The sequence below is a fragment of the Vicia villosa genome, linkage group LG5 (genome assembly GCF_029867415.1).
Source record: "Vicia villosa cultivar HV-30 ecotype Madison, WI linkage group LG5, Vvil1.0, whole genome shotgun sequence".
Lineage (NCBI taxonomy): Eukaryota > Viridiplantae > Streptophyta > Magnoliopsida > Fabales > Fabaceae > Vicia > Vicia villosa.
Window position 1 is genome coordinate 116,575,213 of NC_081184.1, and position 21,128 is coordinate 116,596,340.

The 21,128-nt window shown below is 31.2% G+C and overlaps 1 protein-coding gene across 1 annotated transcript; it reads left to right on the forward strand.

Annotated features, from left to right (window-relative positions):
• Positions 1-16,611: 16,611 nt before the first annotated feature.
• LOC131602124 (bZIP transcription factor 29-like) lies at positions 16,612-19,631 on the forward strand. The gene is made up of 4 exons (XM_058874129.1): positions 16,612-18,012; positions 18,101-18,233; positions 18,323-18,407; positions 19,105-19,631. Exons 1-4 carry the CDS (start codon positions 16,895-16,897, stop codon positions 19,335-19,337), a joined length of 1,569 nt encoding a protein of 522 aa, XP_058730112.1. The 5' UTR covers positions 16,612-16,894; the 3' UTR covers positions 19,338-19,631.
• The last annotated feature ends 1,497 nt before the right edge of the window (positions 19,632-21,128 follow it).

Below are 21,128 nucleotides of genomic sequence, written 5' to 3' on the forward strand. Positions count from 1 at the left end.
AACTTATGGATCAAGAAATATCTGAATGCAACTTTCGAAGCCCGTGAACTGCAGAAGTCTATTTAAAGAGAAGACCTAACCTAATGTAATGCAACCTTTTTTCTAGAATTCATAAGTTAGGGGAAGCAAAAAGCTGCAGGTTTGAGAGTATCTTGTGTAGGTGCTTTGTCACCCTTGTATCTTTTGATATTTGTGATAGACATTGTTGTTCTCACTCAGAAGCCTTTATGTAATAAGTTGAGTTTTTTTTCTCACTCTTTAAGCTTTTAAGCATGAGAGTTAAGTTTTGTTCTTGATCAAAGCTTTTAAGTAAGATCAAGTTCTGTTTTTAGTCAAAGCTGTGAAGCAATACTAAGTATATTTTACTAGAAATGTAGTCTTCCCTTGTCACGAGGTTGTTTGTTACTTGTTTATTTGAAGTGTGATATTTAATTAGGTGAAAGGTCATTAATATAGTAACTGGGACTAGGACTATTAGACATCGCTGCGGTGATTGGAAGTGAGATGGGATTTCTCATATCTGGGAAGGTCTTGGTTAGAAGTAGCACAAGGTAGTGATTAAAATGGAAAGTTGTAAGCATGAGACTTGTTTAGGCTTTGAACTAGTACTATAGTGGACTTCCTTCCAGGCTTGGTAGCCCCATAGTAGGTGATGTTGCACTTGTTATTTATGTTTCTACATATTTATTTTCTACATAATCACACAGTTTCAAAAATCTGTTCAGAATGGCATAACATATATCAGAACACCTGTATCGACATTAGATCTATTACTAAGATGTCAATATGAACATGTATTTCCTGTAAAATAGAAATTTCATTACCTAACATGTTTCGATGCCAAATGTAAGTATTGAGTGTGCCTAAGAGGAGGGGGTGAATTAAGTACTTTAAAAATTTTCTGGTCGTATGGAAGGATAGTTCTTTATTTTCTAGTTTATGTTATTTGATGAAAGCGATAAAGTGCAGAAAGATAAAGAACACCAACAAATTATATAGTTCCCCTCACAGTCCGATAGTACATCTAGTCCCCTTACAATATGTAAGAGATTTTAATAGTTGTTAGAACTTTGTACAAGCCTGATCTTAGACTTCTAGACTCTAGCTTCTAACCAATCACTAAGGTAAAAACACCTTATGATTCAACCAAGTTGAAATGAGAACAATCATCTCAAATTCAACTCTCTTGCTTTCAACAGTCCTGGATAACAAGGTATCTACACCTATCAAGTAGAAAAAGAAAATGATCTTTTCTTTTCCACTCTCTTGTTTCCAACAATCTTGGACAGTAAGGTACACACACAATTATGAATTTTACAAGATGTTTGAAGTTGTATGACTTTTATCAATTGCAATAATTGATCTTCTCTTTCAAGTAAACAATTCCCAAATATGTTATACAAGTGCTAAATGAATATGATGTTGGAACTTTGCTGGACTGTTATGAAAATTGTATGCAACAAGTTTCAATAAAAGTTTAAGACAATGCAGATGTGTTTGAAAATTGGTGAAATAATGGATTTAAATTGTAGGAAAGAGGTGAAGATTAGAAATCTAAAACATGCAATATTCATATGAGTATCATACCACTTTGAATGAGTGCATTTTGATCGAACAATGCAATATTTGAAGGTACAAAATCCAAATACGTTTGAATCTGATTTAAAATGAAAAAGTGTCATTGCTTCAGTGTTAATCGGTTAACACAAATGGTGTAATCGGTTACAGCTGAAGCGCTTCCTTAATTTGAATTTTGCACATGTGTAACCGGTTAACCAAAATGTGTTAACCGGTTAACACATTTAAAACTAGCTACTTGACAACTTTTTGAGATCATGTAACCGGTTAACCAAAATCTGTTAACCGGTTAACACTGAACCAAAAAGAAAACAAATTCTTTGAAAACTATTTGAAACTTAGTGGCAATAAATTTTAAATGTGTAATACATATGTATGAATATGTTTGAGGTATTTTTTACTACAACATGTATATCAACTCTTGAATTATAACTTGTACCGATTAATGAAGATCAAAGCTAATCTTGATGAAACTACTTATGAGAAAAGTCTTTATCCATGGCTCTTTATACATTGATCTTTTGCTCATCCTTTCTTGATACATTCACATGGTATTTGTCTTCATCAAAACGTAGAATTTGGAGAAGCTTGACTTCATAACTACCAGATGGAAACTTAACATACACTTGATCAGAATTAAATTTGATGATTTCTAAATAATCTCTTAATATAAACAAACCAAACAAATTCACACCGATTTTTACGATCCACTATATCTCTTGAAAATTATCCAATGTGACTCTTTCTGACATCCATCAAAGGAATTATCAATTAGTGTTCTTGCATGAACTTGCTGAAAGGGTTAGTGGATCGGCGAAAATTGGTGTGAACTTGTTTGGTTTGTTTAGGTTAAGAGATAGTGATTCGGAAATCATGAGATTTTATTTTGATAGAGTGTATGTTAAGTTTCCATCTTGTAGCAACAATGATAGGGCTACTTTATTTTCAGCCATGGTCTGGCAAGCCGACCTCATAATTCTCATGAGATCTACCAGAGCGAGATGCTTAAAGAGAAAGTCATTCGAAAAATCTAACCATTATGCAAGACTTCAAATACGACCATTGCAATTCCTCTGAAATACACATCTTAAATTTTATAAAATAATTTTTTCCTTTGATAAGTTATACTACAAAAAAACTGCAATTAGCCAGGTGAAATTCACCTTGCAAAAGCGAAAATCACCCTGCAACGCAATAATTGCGGGGTTGAACAAATACCCTGCAAAAACGTTAGTCGCAAATATTTGCAAGGGGATTAGCACCCCGCAAAAATTCCAGGTGGCTTTCACCCGCAACGTTGCCAAGTATAAAACACCTCGCAAACACGCTTTCCAAGACTTGCAGGCAACTTTGTTCAACGTGACAGATTCGTTCAGAGCAGGTGTCACAGGTGAGTCTGGGGATACGTCAGGTGAGTTGCTGGGTGGATTTTACCTAGCAATATTTAAATATTCAAATACTTGCAGGGTGAAATTCGCTTGACAAATATTTTAAGATACCAGGTTTAATGCACAACGCAAATTGTAACGTAGACAACAAAAATATATATTTATATTATTCTAAATATTAAAATTAATATTTAGTATAATATAAATATAATAAATAATTTTAATTCAAAAAAATTTAAAAATGCAAATTTTTAATTAATTCTAAATATTTTAATTCATACTTAATATAAATAAATTCATACTTATAAATTTATAATTAATTCAAAATAATATTCACTCAAGGATCTGAGACGTTTGCGTTATTTTCGTTTTCTTTATCATTTTCGTCTACCACTCCTTGGTTATCAACCACTCCAAATCCACCACCACCATATTGTTGTTGAAATAGTTGTTGCATTTGTTGTTGCATTTGTTGTTGTATTTGTTGTTGCACTTGTTGTTGAATTTGTTGTTGTGTAAGCATTATTTGCTCTTGTGAAAGTCTCAATGCTTCCTCCAACTCTATTTGTTTTTTCCTCAATATTTCATTTTCACGTGCTGCTTCACTCTGACTTAGTTGTCTAATTGTTTCAGCTATTTCAGGGGTTAATGTCGGAGGACGTGAAGACCCTTCCCCGTCTGCAATTCTCCTAAATAAAGAACACTTATCCCTTTTTTTATAGTTGCCAGCTAAAGGTCCAGTAGCATAAATTTTTCCATTTCTATTCTTTCCCTTACTTTCTTTCAACCACAAATATTAATCAATAGCTGGATCAAGAGGATCTCGTCCCCGTCGACCACCTAACTCAGGATGTTTAGCTAAAAGCTCCACCTTCAACTTTTGGTACTCCGCCAACACATACGTAAATAAATTAAATAAAATAAAAAATAGTAATAGAAAATAATATTTGGCACAACACTTGCATTATCTTTCACAAAGACCTGTTCTAAATAAAAATCACAAGGAAAGAGCTCTATTTTACCAATGGAAGAGAAAAGCTTACATTAGTCTTGATAACTACAATCACAATCATTATCTATACTCACTTCATAATAAGTTAACAAAATGACACCATATCATATCCCTGGCCATGAAATTGTGTAACCATTTTACAATTTAAAGCATCTACTTGCTGACAAAACATATAGACACAACTTAAAGCATCTACTTGCTGACAAAACATATGGACACATTTAACATCACTTACAGTCCAACTTGTTGTATAATATGATCACCCAGGCAATTTGATTCCATTTTCTTGTAATCACTAATCTTTGACCTGCAAAATAATAAACAATTATATAAACCTGAGGCGTGTAAGAACACTGTCCTTAAGGATTTATCCGCCTCATAAGCGCAAATCCCCCAGGATTCAACGGGTTCTTCTCAAATTCTTAATATGAACATGAGGTATTAGAACAACAAGAAGAAATCTTGACCGGGAGATGTAACCAGAAAAAGAATAAGAAAGGGAAGACAAAATAATTTTACGATTCTATTTTTCTGTATCTTTCTTGTAAATGGTAGGGGACTTTAAATAAGAAAGTGAAAGTTGGAGTAATGGATTTAACTCATTCAAGTCAAACTTATTAAATTATTTGACCAATTTAAAATCATCATAAAACAAAATAAATAATAACAATTAATATTAAAAAAAGTATTTTCTTATATTTGTCAATTAAAGATGAGATAAAATTATTTAAAACTTTTGAAATATATTCAAAATTTACAACAATCCCCCACATATTTAAAAAGTTGAAAAGAAGAATAAATAAAAAATTCTGGCTTAACATCATGGATGTGATGCTTCAAACTAGTATAGCAAGCTATATGAACCAGTCCTAGAATGACATACTTAACACACAGTGAAATTGGTGTAGCAAGCTATATGAACCAAAGACACTTAGCGTATGTTAGAGGTCTACCACTCACATCTCACCCCCCACAGTTCTTGTTGTTAACGCTGTGGTGCGCTAATAGGCCGTGCGCGTGCCTGGTTATTTCATGAGTGCTCTAGAGATTTCGCCAAGATCTCATACAAGCGGTCCCACTCAACACTCATATAGGTGATTTCATCAAGTGTATGCTGCAAATCATACACCACAAATAAAAGATATGAAATTCATTAAAAGCTACATAAGCCTATCCTCTCAATAATGCAGCATCTAGCACTTTCTCACTTACACCATAGGAAAAAGACGCAATAAAAATTAATCAAATAATTTTTGGTGCTAGCAGAACTAACAAGTGACTTGTTCTTACCCATATGAACCTTTTTCATGGGATCTCCAATCACAAAGGTTGGGTTCCCATCACTAGTTAATTTCAATTGGCTTAAGTCTAATTCCCCTCGATGCGTCACAAATTAATTTCTTCCCAGGGGCTATGTCATAGGATTAACTAAGATCATATTGATCTACCTATGCTTTATCTCATCGTTTAGTAGCTACTTTATACACAAATGAAGAAGTCACAATTTTTCTTCCTAAAACTTATTGACTAAGACGTCTCTAAGTCAATTAATCTCATATATTACTCAAGTTTTAATGTTAAACTTGGTCTCCATAGTTAAATTTATACAGGTCTGCTTATATGACTTATAAGCGACATCATTATTTCTTAATAAAAATAAATATAAATCTATTTAAGATTTTAGTATAAACGTGTGTTTGAATGCTTTTCAAATAACAACACCCCCACAATAAGAAATAGTTTCACATTTAGTTTTATTCTAATTTGAATCATATATTAACATCAATGTATTATTGTAACACATTGGATCATCCACTATAAGAAATATCACAATTTAAATTATCACTCAAAATATATCACGTGATTAAACTCATCATATTTTTCATAATACTCAATAAATAATAAATAATTTTTTTTAATAATACGTAAATTTTTTCTCACATTGAAAATAATATCATCTCAAATTTCTCTAATTATTATATCTTATAGACTTCCCAAAGATATCTCAGTAATAATATGTTTCAAATTCATTTTCTCATTCATATCATATATCCAAAAATGATATAATATATCAATAAAATAACTAAATAATATTTGATAATGAAACAAAATATCTCAAATAAAAGTCTCCTACTATTATATACCCCACAATAAAATATATTTTAGACAAAATCAAAAGTACACATATTTTATACTCATAAATACTCGAGTCATAACAAAGTATATCTCAATTCTACACGTTTAACTCAATTAATTATTGAGATTAAATAATATTAATTTATATTTAACTAATATCAATTAGAATTAAATATTAGATTCAAAATCACTAAAATGCATTAAGTGAATAAGTATATCATCATTAGCATCTAAATTATTTTTAATATCACAAATAATTCTTTATAAATAAATCTAGTACAAAAACTCCACATAAATAGATAGTTCATATCCACTCAATCACAACAGAAAAACATGCTTAAAAAATTCCTGAGATGTACCACTTTTGACATATAATCACCACATGAGCATTATAATATAATTATGAAAATAATAGAGTCACTGACTATCACGGTTCTATGCAGTTTAATTTTAGTTTAGATATGTAATTCTAAACAATAATAATTAAACTAAATCTACATTTCATAATCTTCATTTATTTATTAATAATTGTCTTCCTATTATCACAAAATAAATCTATTAAATATTAACCAAAACACATTTATTTTTCTTTTAACACTTCATTCACAATCAATATGTAACTAATGTGAGGAATAATTATAATAAACAATATATTTTTAACTGTCTGTTTCTAACGGTCTGATTCTAACAGTGATACGTTAGTCAAAGAGAACCTATTTATTTACTTTTATTATATAAAAGAAATATTTTTATTTAGTAGTATACTATTAATACAATAATGAATATAATAATCTACATTAATATCTAACAAATAATATTCAAAATTTTAGATAAGAAATACTTCTCAACAACTAGAATAAAATAAAATCGTAATAATACATTAATATTTCTTTCTTTCTCAATAGAGAAAATGGGTCATGCACTGACAGTGTAAAAAAGTTTTACACTGTCAACCAATCACGACCATGTATCCTACCAAGTCATACTGTCATTTTTAAATTACTGAGATGACATGGCAGAATGATATATTCTCATTGGATGACAGTGTAAAACTTTTTTACACTGTCAGTGCATCACCATTAAACCCTTCTCAATAAAGATAACATTATATAACAGTGAATATAAAAGTAAAATAAACAATTATATATAATTCATTTCAATGATATTAATGTGACAAAGATTAAGAATAAAAATGTTATTCTAAACTAAAAAAGTTTTCTTCTTCTATTTAAAGAAAATTTCTTTAGTCAAAATTTTAATATTTTTATAATTTTTCTAGTAAAATATGAAAGAATAATAATATTAAAATCTTTAGAATCACAATTACAAGCATGCGATAGAAATCATTGGAAAAAATCTTAATAATATAACAAGAGTTTAAAAGTATAGAACCTCGAATGATTTATCAATAAGAACCATGACAAAGTATAAATCCTTAAGATTGTTGTATAATATGATCACCCGGGCAATTTGATTCCATTTTCTTGTAATCACTAATCTTTGACCTGCAAAATAATAAACAATTATATAAACCTGAGGCGTGTAAGAACAGTGTCCTTAAGGATTTATCCGCCTCTTAAGCGCAAATTCTCCAGGATTCAACAGGTTCTTCTCAAATTCTTAATATGAATATGAGGTATCAGAACAACAAGAAGAAATCTTGACCGGGAGATGTAACCAGAAAAAGAATAAGAAAGGGAAGATAAAATAATTTTACGATTCTATTTTTCTGTATCTTTCTTGTAAATGGTAGGGGACTTTATATAAGAAAGTGAAAGTTAGAGTAATGGATTTAACTCATTCAAGTCAAACTTATTAAATTATTTGACCAATTTAAAATCATCATAAATCAAAATAAATAATAACAATTAATATTAAAAAAAATATTTTCTTATATTTATCAATTAAAGATGAGATAAAATTATTTAAAACTTTTGAAATATATTCAAAATTTACAACAATAACTATGGTACAAAAATGATAGTGCCAACATATTTGTTATGGTACATAGCAATGAGGTAGAAACAATGGGCATGTGACATAAATTAATGTGAAATTCAGTCCAAACACAAAAAAGAATGTAAACTTGGTGTCATTGAGATGATTGGCCGCACAAGTCAACATTGAATTAGAAATACAAACATTAGAGAGAATATCAAACTAGTTGCTATTGCAGATAAAATGATCATATATTGTCTATGGTGGTTTCGACATGTATGGAAAACACGTTTCAAAGCACTGATGAGGAGACAAAACTAATGAAAGATAGCCCTGTAGCTAAAAACAAAGGAAGATTAAGGGAAATTATGAGAGGTTGAGATGCAAATGATCCATCTTTAGCATATAACATTTGGCACAACACTTTCATTATTTTTCACAAAAAAAAAAACAGAAGGTTTTAAAACTTGTCGTGTCATAATTCAAGAAACATTTGGCACATCACAACACATACATGGGTTTTTGGTTCAAATAGTATATACTTTACACACTTTATATTATCTATACTTTGCTACACCATAAGAAATAAAATATGAAATGTATGCAGCTCATAAAAGAAACACACCTAATCCAAATAATATTTTTCATTTGACCAACTATAAAGAGGCATGTGAGATTCAACAAACACACATTCTTCAAAAAGAAAACTACAGAACTTTAACATTAGCCACCAATATATACGTAGTAAAAAAATTGATTAACTCTGCAGTATCATTAGTCACCAATAAAACAAATAGAAGAAATATTAATATCATCCTACTTGAGTATCTCTAGCGCGGTCGTCGCAATACTCTTCATCTCTTCCCCGATAAGTCCTCTCGTGAAGCTCTTGCATTAATAGAGTTCTTCTCTTAGCCACATCCTAATTCACATAGAACTCCAATAAAAATATAAAACAATTAAGAATATAATTAAAAAAAGTAGTGAGATGAAAATATATTACCATCTGTTCAGCATGATCATCAATACTAATGCTTCCGGCTCTATGATTAGCGACTCCCCTTTCTGATGCTCTACGCTGCTTTGCTTTTTCAGATTTTTTCTTAAACTCATCTAATTTTCAATAAACAAGCATTTCTTTAAACACATTTTCACTCATCCATTGAGGCCTGATCCCTCTTTCTTCATATCCAAGCCTGTATAGAGATTATTCCTTGTAATAATTTAATTATCTGTAAAGGGGTTTGTTTCATTGGAATTATTTATACTCATTTTTTTTAAAACAAAAATATGAGAAATTAAAAGTTATTTTATTTCTAAAAAACTTTTGCATTCGAGAATATGTGTAAATTATATATTACTAGATTTACAACCTGAAACAAACAATATCTAAAAAGAGTTAAGTTCGTCTAAAATATGTTGCAGGGACCTTAAGGGTGTGTTTGATTCAAATGAGGGGGAAGGGAGGGGAGGGATTTTAATGGAGGGATGAGAAGGGGAGGTGAGGGGTTTTTTTTTAATCAGATGAGTGTTTGGTTCAAACGAGGGGAGGGGAGGGATTTTAAGTAAAATTATGTTTGGTTCAGGAGGGGAGGAGAGGAGTTTTATTAATAATTTACATTTTTATCCCTATTATCTTATATAAGTGATACAATATGATATTCAAATGTGAGAAATTTATACATATTTTTTTTAGTAAAATTTCTAATATTGAGTGACTAAAAAATTATAATTTACTATATAACGTTAAAAAATTGAGTTCGCTTAATTCGAATAAAATATTCAAAAACAAATTAAACTATATGTTGATAACAACTTTGAAATCGTAATGAATTATTTAACACATAAAATACATAAAATAATTTAATAAAATAAATAAATTAATTAAAATGAAAATTTTAAAATTTGATATAAAAGAAAATATGATAGGATACATAACAAAATTAGAAAAAAAACATAAATAAACATAAAAGAGTTATAAAATAAATCAAAAAAGTGAAATGATTATGATTTATATTAAGGACAAAAATTTTAAAATAATTTGAAGGTGGAGAATAATTATAATAAGTTGATAGAAGTAGGGGTGATCAAAACCAAACCAACCCAATAGAAAACCGCAAACCAAACCAAACCAAACCCGCAAAAAACCGCATTTGGTTCGGATTAGTTTGGATCATCTTTTAACAAAACCGCACGGTTCGGTTCGGTTTGCGGTTTGTATTTTGTAAACCGAACCAAACCGAATCAAACCGCATTATGTTACAACCTAACTTTTACTTAACTCACATCCAACCCAAACTTAAACTTATTATACCTTAGCCTTATGATTACGAACAATTTTCTCATCCTCACACATATAATTTCAGTCTCAATCTTCTCGAATCTCTAATAACATTATTGCACTTTCTTTGCCACATACATCTTCCCTCTTCTTCTATAATCTATACTCTCTTATATTCTTTCTTTTTCACATTCTCATTTTTAGGTAAATATTTCATATTTCATTTTTGTTTTTATCGCGCATCTTCTCTAATCTCTCAACTCTTTTTTTTCTTTTTCACCTTCACTAATCTCTCTTCTCTTCTATTTTTTTTCTTCATTATAATAATTTTATATTGTTTTATGCTATTATTTTATGTTTAATATTCCACTTTTGTCTAATTTAATTTTTACATATTAAATGAAAAATTGTTGTCAAAATATGACGAGTTTTGTTGTTATTTGATAGTGTATGAATGTCTAAATACAAAATTATGTTGTCATTTGTATGTGTATGTATGGCTCAATAAAATATTTGTAAAAAACCGAACCAACCGAACCGAACCAACCCGCATTAGTTTGGTTTGGTTTGGTTCGGATTTTTTTTAAAAGTCAACCGAACCAAACCAAATCGCACGATTTTTTCTCTTGCGGTTCGGATGATTTTCTTCGTCAAAACCGCCCAAACCGCACCGCGAGCACCCCTAGATAGAAGCAATCGAGAAAAATCACACAGAAGAGAGCAATAATACAAAAGAAAATGAATAATTTTGAAATATTAAAATAAAATTGAGGATATTATAGTAATTATAATAGTTTTTAAAATATTAAAGTTGAGATTCTCTCCCCTCCCCTCCAAATCCCTCCGATTTGGAGGAACGCAAAAAGTGTGTTTTGGAGGGATTTTGCTCCCCTCCCCTTCCCTCCCCTCCCCTCATAAAATTTGAACCAAACACATTTAATTAAAAATATTCCCTCCCCTCCCCTCCATCTACCCCGAACCAAAGACACCCTAAAATAAGCAAACGGTTAAAGTGAACATATTTGCACTGCTTAGTGTTAAAGTGAACATATTCTCCCCTACCACAGTTGTATAGAGATTAATCTTGTGATAACTTAACCTTCTATAAAAGGTTAAGTGTTTCTAAAATATATCTTATTGGACTAAGCCCTTGAGCAAATGGATTCTTCAAAGGACCCTAGAGGAAATGTTTTAAACCGGACAGTGCAACAAAGTTTTAAAAACCGAAACGAACTTCAGTGTGAGCTAATACATTAACTATTGAATTTTTACTTGTGTGTTACAGTTAAAATATCAGTGTTAGCTTACACATTAACTATTAAATTTTTATAGTACTATTCCATAATAAATAATACACATTAACTATCCTTGAAGATTGCTAATTTAAATTCTTCCTACAAATAAAGAATACACATAATCATGAATTTTAAATCTTGTATGTTCATGAGATCTATTGTGAGTATTTTAAATGGTTTTGAATCTTGTATCAAGTGTATGTGTGTGTGTTTATGTTGAATTGTGTTGTTGGCTCTTCTATATTCAAGTGTTCCTGTCAAATGTTTTAATGTTTTTATCTTCTTTTTTTTCTAACCATCCACGCAATATATCTTTTGAAATATTTTTGTTTAGTCTGCTACTGTAGGAAATTTTGAATGAATATGGTGCATAATAATTCACATGTGCATGTATTTTTAGCAGTTTCAATGAAAAGGTAGAATGATATGATGACAGGTTACTGTAATTTGAATGCATCATTTGCTTTTAAACTCTTGAACATGTTCACATTATGCTAATGAGCATTGGATGTTTGTTGCAAATTAAAAGAGTATAGCTATTGAAGTTAGGACAAAAGAATATTTGATTTTGATTCATTTATACTGAATGGGGTGGTTAACTCATTACATAGTTTGTGACCTTAAAACTCTTTCAATCCACTAAAAGTATAGTACACATCAGTAAACCACAAACTGAAACTTAACAGAGTAATCAACTAATATATATACAACAGCATTACCACTCTAAAACCATAATCAAATGTTCGCAATGTCAAGTGCTTCATGAAATTTAATCACAATAGTAATGTAGAATGAACATGAAAATTGCAATGATGGTAGTTCCTCATAAATTGCAGAAAGATGGTTATATCAATTTGCAGTATGTTACATACTTGAGAAGGAATTCCTGACAATTTCTCAGCTGCTGTTGTAGCTTCTGGATATTTTCTGTTGCCTATAAACAAAAAATTGAAAAATTAAGCAAATGCTAATGATACAATTGGAAGAATGAGTCGAGTGGGAATTGAATTAATGTTCAATTGAAGGCTGGAAGCCAATTCTTTATTATAAATTAAATAATTGATGTTTGGGAATTTCAATCTCAGCTTATAAATTATTTTCAATAAATTTAGGGATATACACATCAAATATATACTTACAAAAACAATAACTGAAAAAGATAAAAACGGATTGAAACTGACAAAACAAAGTTTGAACTCTTACAGAAAAATTCCCCAGTAAAAAGCTAGAATAACCTTAAATCAAAATATCTTATGCATAATCAATTTGCGTCTCCCTATTTCCCTTAAGAAATTCTTCTAGAAATCAGTATCCATTTCTGGCCTCCAAAGAAGTATATTCAGACTTAAAAGATGCTAGTGTAAAAAAAGATTTTGAAGAAACTGGTAGTATCTCATAATTCCCACATTGAAAGAACCAAATCCAGCGCATAAATTAACCGTAAATGACAGTTTGAGTTTCTTTCAAAAACAAAATGTTTAGTAACTTAACGATTTTGAGTCAAGCATTTCATCAAACACATGGAGCACAACAACTAGATACATTTACACAAACCTCTTATTTCATCTCACATTCACCTATATCTAACATCAAATTCTATAAGAAATTTGTTTTCATAATCCAATAACAGTTTGAAATTTACAGAACAGAAACAACAACGAAAGTATAAAACTTACCGAACGAGATTGTAGAATAATAAGGCCGGTGGCAACTGAATGATGAAAAACCCCAGTCCACAACGTGTCCTCTATAAACAAAAAATTGAACCCTCGTGTTAGTAAGTTTTTTAAACGAGAAACTGAACCCTTGTGCAGATTTTTCACCATGGATCAAATTTGAATCCAACAAATATCTTGAAAGAACTACAAAATAAACGAGAGTAAATTAAGTGTACCAAATTGAGAAGTTGTTGTTGTTGTTGTTAAGCGAAGGCGGTGATAGACAAATCCAACAAGGCATTACAAGCTGTTTTGAACTGAAGACAATGATTTTTAGGGAAAAAGAGAGAGAGACTGAGATTTGCGAGGTGAAGACGATGGTGAGTACCGAAGACGATGGTGGTGTTAGGGTGAAGACGATGGGTTTTAGGGTTTTTTGGGTGAGTACTGAATGTGGGAAATGAAAATTAAAAGGTATTATTGAAGAAATTTTGCGAGGTGAGAAACACCCGGCAAATATTTTTTACGTTGAGACTTGTGGCGTGCAAATAACCCCTTAACCTACCTTCATTAATTTTCAGATTTTCTTTTCCCCCAATTTTATTAGAAAACGTTGCGAAGTGCATTCCACCCTGCAACCTATGTGTCTGACAAAGCACCCATGTTACTCTGTGCCATCATTAATTGCCAGATTTATTTTTCTCCAATTTTTTTTAAAAAAAACTTGCAAAATGGTCCACACCCTGCAACGCACAAAAGCGTTGAGACTTGCGGGGTGTTTTGCACTTCGCAACTTTTGTGTCAGTAAAATCACCAAACGGTCACCTGCCACCCTGACTTTTTAGTAAATATAATATTTGATTTTTCAATAATTTTTTTAAAACATTGTTGCGAGGTGATTAACACCCTACAACGTTTTTTCCCACAATTTCTAACTCCCCTCCCTCCGTTGCGAGATGGAAAAATATTAATATATAATTTTAAAAAAAACTGGGTTGAGAGGTGGTTTGCACCCTGCAACTGCAATAATTTGCGAGGTGGATGTCACCTGGCAAATTCACCCAGCTAACTAGCACTTTTCTTGTAGTTTTAGGGTCCGTTTGGGTCAATTGAGGGGAGGGAAGGAGAAGTATTTTTATCAAGGGGAGGGGAAGAGAGAGGAAGAATTTTAATTACATATATGTTTGGTTCAAAATATGAAAGGGGATGAGAGGGGAGAAATTTTATTTACAAATATGTTTGGTTCACAAGGGGAGAGGAGGTATTTTGAAATTAATTTATATTTTTAACCTTGTAATTTAACCTTAAGATTCACTATATTTATCATTTATAATTTAAATACAAATTTGTTGACGAAATATAAATATTAAAATTCGATAACATAAAAAAAATTATAAAAACATAACAGTTAGGCTTAATTGCAATTTTGGTCCTTCTGTTATCATTTTTTTTTAGTTTTGGTCCACCTATTTTAAAATCCGGAATTTTAGTCCCTATATTTTAGTTTTTTTGAGGATTTTGGTCCCCCTGCAAATTCGAAGACAATTTAAAATGAAATGGCGCTCATATTGATGATGTGTTAGTGTCAGTTCAACAGTGAAATGTTAAAAAAAAACTAATTTTATTTAAGATTTATGTTGAACATGTCATCAATGTGAGTTCCATTTCATTAAAAATTGTCTTCGGATTTGCAAGGGGACCAAAATCCTCAAAAAATTAAAATAAAGGGACTAAAATTCAGGATTTTAAAATATAGGGACCAAAACTAAAAAAAAAATGATAATAGGGGACCAAAATTGCAATTAAGCCCCATTATAATATATAATTTTAAAAAGATTATCGAATATAAAAAAATCTAACAAAATTATTATAAACAAAAATATTAGATTAATTAAAAGTAACATAAAAATAAAAAAATTATTATAATTATAATAAAGATAAATATTTAAATATAATTATAATTAAAATAAAAGACTTCCCCTCTAAATAGGAGGAAGTAACGGGAGCAAATATCTATCTCCCCTTCCTCTCTTAAATTTAAATCAAATACATAAATTATTAAATATCTCCTCCCCTCTATTCACCCCAACCAAATAAACCTTAAAATTAAATGAATTTTACTTGCAACAAACGGTAAGTATTTTCTACATTAGGGAAACAATTTCTCTTTAACAATTCTGACATAAAAGATGTTGAATAACTTATGCGAATTGCAGTGAAATTCTTAGAGACTGATATCTAAATATTTAAAGTTTATATTAAAAATATTATTAAGACGAAAGAAAATGATAAATTAAAGAAAAAGTAAAAAAGTCGCCAAAGATTAAGAATTAAAAGTAGAGAATCCTTACCTACCTTGAATTTTGATGTTCTCCTTCCTTACAATACAAAGCTTTTTGTTGTTTGCAACTAGTTATGTCAACATTAAAAGTAATTTAGTAGATTAGAGAGAATCACAAAAACAAGAATCTGACCAAACCTTTATCCCCACCCATTCCAAAATAAAAACCTTTTATGGATTATTTAGGAAAAATTAAAAAGCAACAAAAATTCTAAAAAATAATACATATAAATAGTAATAAAATATTTACGAAACAAATAATTTGGTCTAATATTGAAAAAGGAAAATTTTCAAATTAAGGGATTTTTGTGAGGACAATGTTAGACAATGATAAATGTAAATGAGTTTAATGATAGTGCACTGTCAGTGTAAAGAAATATTACACAAACATCCAATCAGATTATTTTAAAGTGCCAAATCATTTCAGTATTTTAAAATTTAAAGGCTGACTTGGTAAGATGCATGGTTGTCATTGGTTGACAGTGTAAAAATAATTTACACTGTCAGTGCACATCCCCTTTTCTTAATGTAAATATATTTTTTTGACTGTTCTTTGATTTTCAAGATTTTTTTATCTTGAATTTAGTTATAATAATTTCCTTAAATTTTTTTAATAAAAAATAACAAATTCTTTTGCTAGAAATTAGCCCACAGAAATTAAAAATACAAGTACTAATAAAGGAAATTAAAAAATACCGTGGGCGATTCCCTTAAATACTATATTTAGCAAGCGCGTGATAAAGTAATGTTAAATAAATTAAAGCAAAAAAAAGAAATATTTTATAAAGACAATAAAAAAAAGATTAATTTATTTTTGGTAAAGAGTTGTTACATAAACTGCGGGGACATGGGGAAGAAAAAATAAAAACCTGCCGTATGGCAAAACAAATGAAGTCGGAATGAAATTGAAATTCAAACGAAATTCAAATTACACTCAAATGAAATTCGTATTAAATTCACGCGTAATACTCAACTCATGAAATCCGTGTAGTATTACTCATCTTCGAGAAAGTAGAGAGAGAAACAAAGCAAAGAAAAAAAATTAAAATAAAAAACAAAAAAAGAAAAGAAAAAAAAAAGACACTGTTTGTGACTTTGTGTGTGAGTATTGTTTTTCTTCTCCTCTCAATCTTCGTTGTCGATAGAGTGAATCTTGTAGCGAGATAAGCGCCTGCATCTTCGGCATTTCCGTCAAACAACAAAGTGTACTCTCTATTAATCATTTCACTCTTTTAGTTTTTCACCATTTTTCTTCAATCACATTCGCATGGAACAGTTAAGTATACCTCAGTTTAATCAATCACAAATGAGAAATCAGAATCATAATCAGCAGGTTCAACAGCAGGTTCATCAACAGCATCATCATTTTCAAGATGGAAGTAACAAGAGAGTGGGTATACCACCGTCTCACCCGCACCAGATCCCGCCTATTTCGCCCTACTCTCAGATCCCGGTTTCGCGGCCGATAATGCCTCCCCATAACACTAGTCCTACACCTTCACACACTCGATCACTCTCTCAGCCGTCGTTTTTCTCTCTCGATTCTCTTCCGCCTCTTAGTCCTTGTCCGTTTCGGGATTCTTCGTCCACGTCGCACTCGGAACATGCTGACGTGTCTATGGAAGATCGTGACGTCAGCTTACCGCCGTTTGCTAGAAACCCTTCCTTGCCGCCGCGGAAATCGCACCGGCGGTCTAATAGTGATATTCCGTTTGGGTTTTCTACTGTTTTGCAGTCTTCGCCGCCGTTGATTCCTCTCAGGGGAAGAGAAATGGCGAAACCTAATCAGTTAGCGGTGAAAAGAGAAACAGGTTGGGAGAGAAATGTTGATAGTAGTAATAACAATGTAGAGGAGAAGAAATCGTTATCTCCGGAAGGTGAAGTTGTGGATGATCTTTTCTCTGCTTATATGAATTTGGATAACATCGATGCAATTAACTCGACCGGGAACGATGACAAGAATGCGAACGCGGCTGTTAATGATAATCGTGATGATTTGGATAGTAGAGCGAGTGGAACGAAGACGAATGGCGGTGATAGTAGTGATAATGAAGCTGAGAGTAGTGTGAATGAGAGTGGGGATAGTATGCAGAGGAGGGAAGGGATGAAGAGGAGTGCTGGAGGTGATATTGCACCTACTACACGACACTATAGGAGCGTGTCGATGGATAGTTTCATTGGGAAGTTGAATTTCAATGATGAGTCTTCGAAGCTTCCGCCTTCACCGGGTGGATTGGTGTCTCCGGGTAATTCGGGGGATGGGAATGCGGCGGCTTTTAGCTTGGAGTTTGGGAATGGGGAGTTCAGTGGGCCTGAGTTGAAGAAAATTATGGCGAATGAAAAGCTTGCTGAGATTGCGATGGCTGATCCGAAGCGTGCTAAGAGGTGCTGGAATTGAATTTTCAACATATTATATGATAATGCTAACACGGCTGGTTTATCTAACTTGGAAATTTTGTTTTGGTTGTTTCAGGATTTTGGCTAATAGGCAATCGGCTGCGCGTTCGAAAGAACGCAAGATGCGATACATTTCAGAGCTAGAACACAAGGTTCAGACTCTGCAGACTGAAGCCACCACACTCTCTGCACAACTTACTTTGTTGCAGGTGGGAACTTGTAAATGTATGTTTTAGTTTGGTAATTTCAGCTTAGTTTTTTCTTACTAATTTTATTCCTATCCTTGTTGTGAGTGCAGAGAGATTCTGTTGGACTTACTAACCAGAATAGCGAGTTAAAGTTCCGTCTTCAATCCATGGAACAACAGGCAAAACTCCGAGATGGTATTTCTTTCAATCTCTTTTTTAATGGACAAGCAAAACATACAACATTGTATAACTCATTTTATGTTTAATGCTGAAAACTAACAAGCTGAAAATTACAGTTGCATAGATTTTGTTGTAATCTAAGGAGCCTTTTTATTTTAAACAAAATTTCTTATAGCTTTAACATTACAGCTTAAGCTTTTAAGAATGTAGATTCTTGGCATTGTCCAAATCCAAACTTTGTATGACAAAGTTTGGTTAGAAGTTTCATTCTTGCTGCGTCAGTTTACTAAACAAATAGTTAAATTTCAGTACATGATAAAGTTATTTGTTTAGCATTGGAAGTTTAGTTAAATATAGAGATAAGATTAGTAGTTTAAGTAGATACAAAACACCGGCACTATGTGAAAAAATATATTTTGGTTATGAAATGAGCATCACAGAGAAGATTTGCTGATTCCGTTGCTGATGTTTAGCTGTTTAAGCTGCCACTTATAAATCTTGTTTGTCAATTAGCTTTTTTTGATGTTGGTTTCTTAGTGCATGTTATGATTGGTGGTGAGATTGGCCGAATTACCACAAAATCACGTTAATGCCATGATTTTTTCAAACTCACTAATCCTATTATAACATCTATATGGTTTTCTGTCAAATGCACATTGTTCCCTACCGTTTTTTGCTGATTACTTCTGATCCCTGTATCCTTGTCTAATAGCTCTGAATGAGGCCCTTACCGCCGAGGTTCAAAGACTGAAGATTGCTACAGCTGAGTTGAATGGGGAGACACATCCTTCTAACTGCATGATCCCACAACATTCTGTCAACCCTATGATGTTTCAACAACAGCATCGGCCTCCTACATCCCAACAAAACATTCATATTCAACAGCAGCAACAACATCAGCAGCAGAATGGTAATGCCAACTCAAAAAACGACTTAAATCAATAGGTTGGGTTTGAGGTCCTACAAATCGTTCTATATATATCTGTTACCGTTTCATTGCACTCGGTTTCATGTATTTACAGAAGTTTTCCTTAGTTGTTATGGTCGTAAGTTCGATTCGCAATGCCTATCTAGCCCGGTCACAAAGTCTATATACAAGTCCTAGTTCGTGTCTTATATTTAAATTATAGCTCATATTTAATTTCAGTATATATCTGAAACTGTAAGCATTATTTGGACATGATTTGTTTTATGATAATATTTAGATGGAGTTTTACAAAATTATTTTTTGGTAAATAATGACCCATTCTATTGTTATTCTGTTCAAAGTTCAAACTTGTTTGGTCGTAAGAATTAATTAAAGCTAAGGTTCAATACATTTGATTATTAGCATAATCAATAATTCGGTGATAAGGATTATATTATAATGCAATTTCTTCCAGTAGTATACTATTCTATGCTCTATATATACACCTTGAAGAAAGTTTCTTCTATCAATTTCTAACCCACCTTAATAAGAAGACATATGTTAGGTTTCTGTGGGGTAGGTTATTAATTAGCATATTCTAACAATTTCTTTGTTTGTTGAGCATGCATAATTTTCAATAACAACTATGTCATATTTTAGTAGGTGGGGTTGACTACATGATCCTAACTTACATTATTTTTTGTACATTAATATTAATTATAGAACTTGGGTTTTTGTTAAGCTTAAATTAGATATATCAAAGTAATCGTGTTTATATTTATTAGATTCATAATATTTCATTGAATTTAATCCGTTTTCATTTTTCTTCAATTTTGGTGAAACAGTTGAACTTTCTTATATGTCTAAAGATAAACGAGGACAAAAAGGAGAAACACTCGAAAAGATTATAATATAAAGTTCTTAAACTATCTATACAAAACGTATATTATTTTTTGAAATATTCTTTGTTGTTAATGAACTAAAAAATAATTTTAAAAAGATTTTATGCCACAGAAAAGATTATTAGTTGATTCATGTTCTAGGTCATTTTTTAAAAAGATACACTTGGTACTAAGACAACAACTCGTATTGAATTTTGAAGACAACAAAGAAATGATTGAAAAATTTTAATGAGTAGAAGGGAATGAAAAAGAGTTTTGAAAATTCAAAGAGTAGAAAAAAGAGTGAAGAGGAAAGCTGTCTCTTTGGAGAAAATGACATGTCAATTTTGAAGTTAATTTTTCTCATTAAAAATTAAAGTTTCTAATGAAAAAAGAAGAAGCAGCTTAAGCTAGCTTAAAATGAGCCGGCCTACCGGACAGAATACCCATGATATTAAATATTAGACAAAATACTCTTTTTAGTCCCGTCAGTTAACTTCGGGGTTCATTTTGGTCCTTTAATTTCAAAAAGTTTCATATTGGTCCTTTAACTCTTCAAAAGGTATCATTTTAGTCCTTTTTGTCATATTAGCGACGGAAAAACTCAAAAATCGGTCGCTAAATCTGTCGCTAATATGCCAAAAAGGACTAAAATGACAACTTTTAAAGAGTTGAGGGACCAATATGAAACTTTTTGAAGTTAAGAGACCAAAATGAACCCCGAGGTTAACATACGGGACCAAAAAGGGTATTTTGCCTAAATATTAACATCGCTCCTTTTGTTCATAAAAATTCTACACTTTTTGGGGGCACACCTGATGGTACATATACTATATAAATACTTGAAAGATGTAAAAATTGTCTAATTTGTGCCTCATTGAGTTTTTTTAATTCACAAATTCACACTTGTACTTTAATATATATTTTTAAAAAATTAATAATAAGTAT

Bases quoted from the DNA above. Each gene is read 5' to 3' on its own strand.
- LOC131602124 (XM_058874129.1), top strand. From the start codon at position 16,895: ATGGAACAGTTAAGTATACCTCAGTTTAATCAATCACAAATGAGAAAT. The intron at 18,013-18,100 runs GTGCTGGAATTG...TGGTTGTTTCAG, and splicing joins GATCCGAAGCGTGCTAAGAG to GATTTTGGCTAATAGGCAAT. The intron at 18,408-19,104 runs GTATTTCTTTCA...CTTGTCTAATAG, and splicing joins ACAGGCAAAACTCCGAGATG to CTCTGAATGAGGCCCTTACC.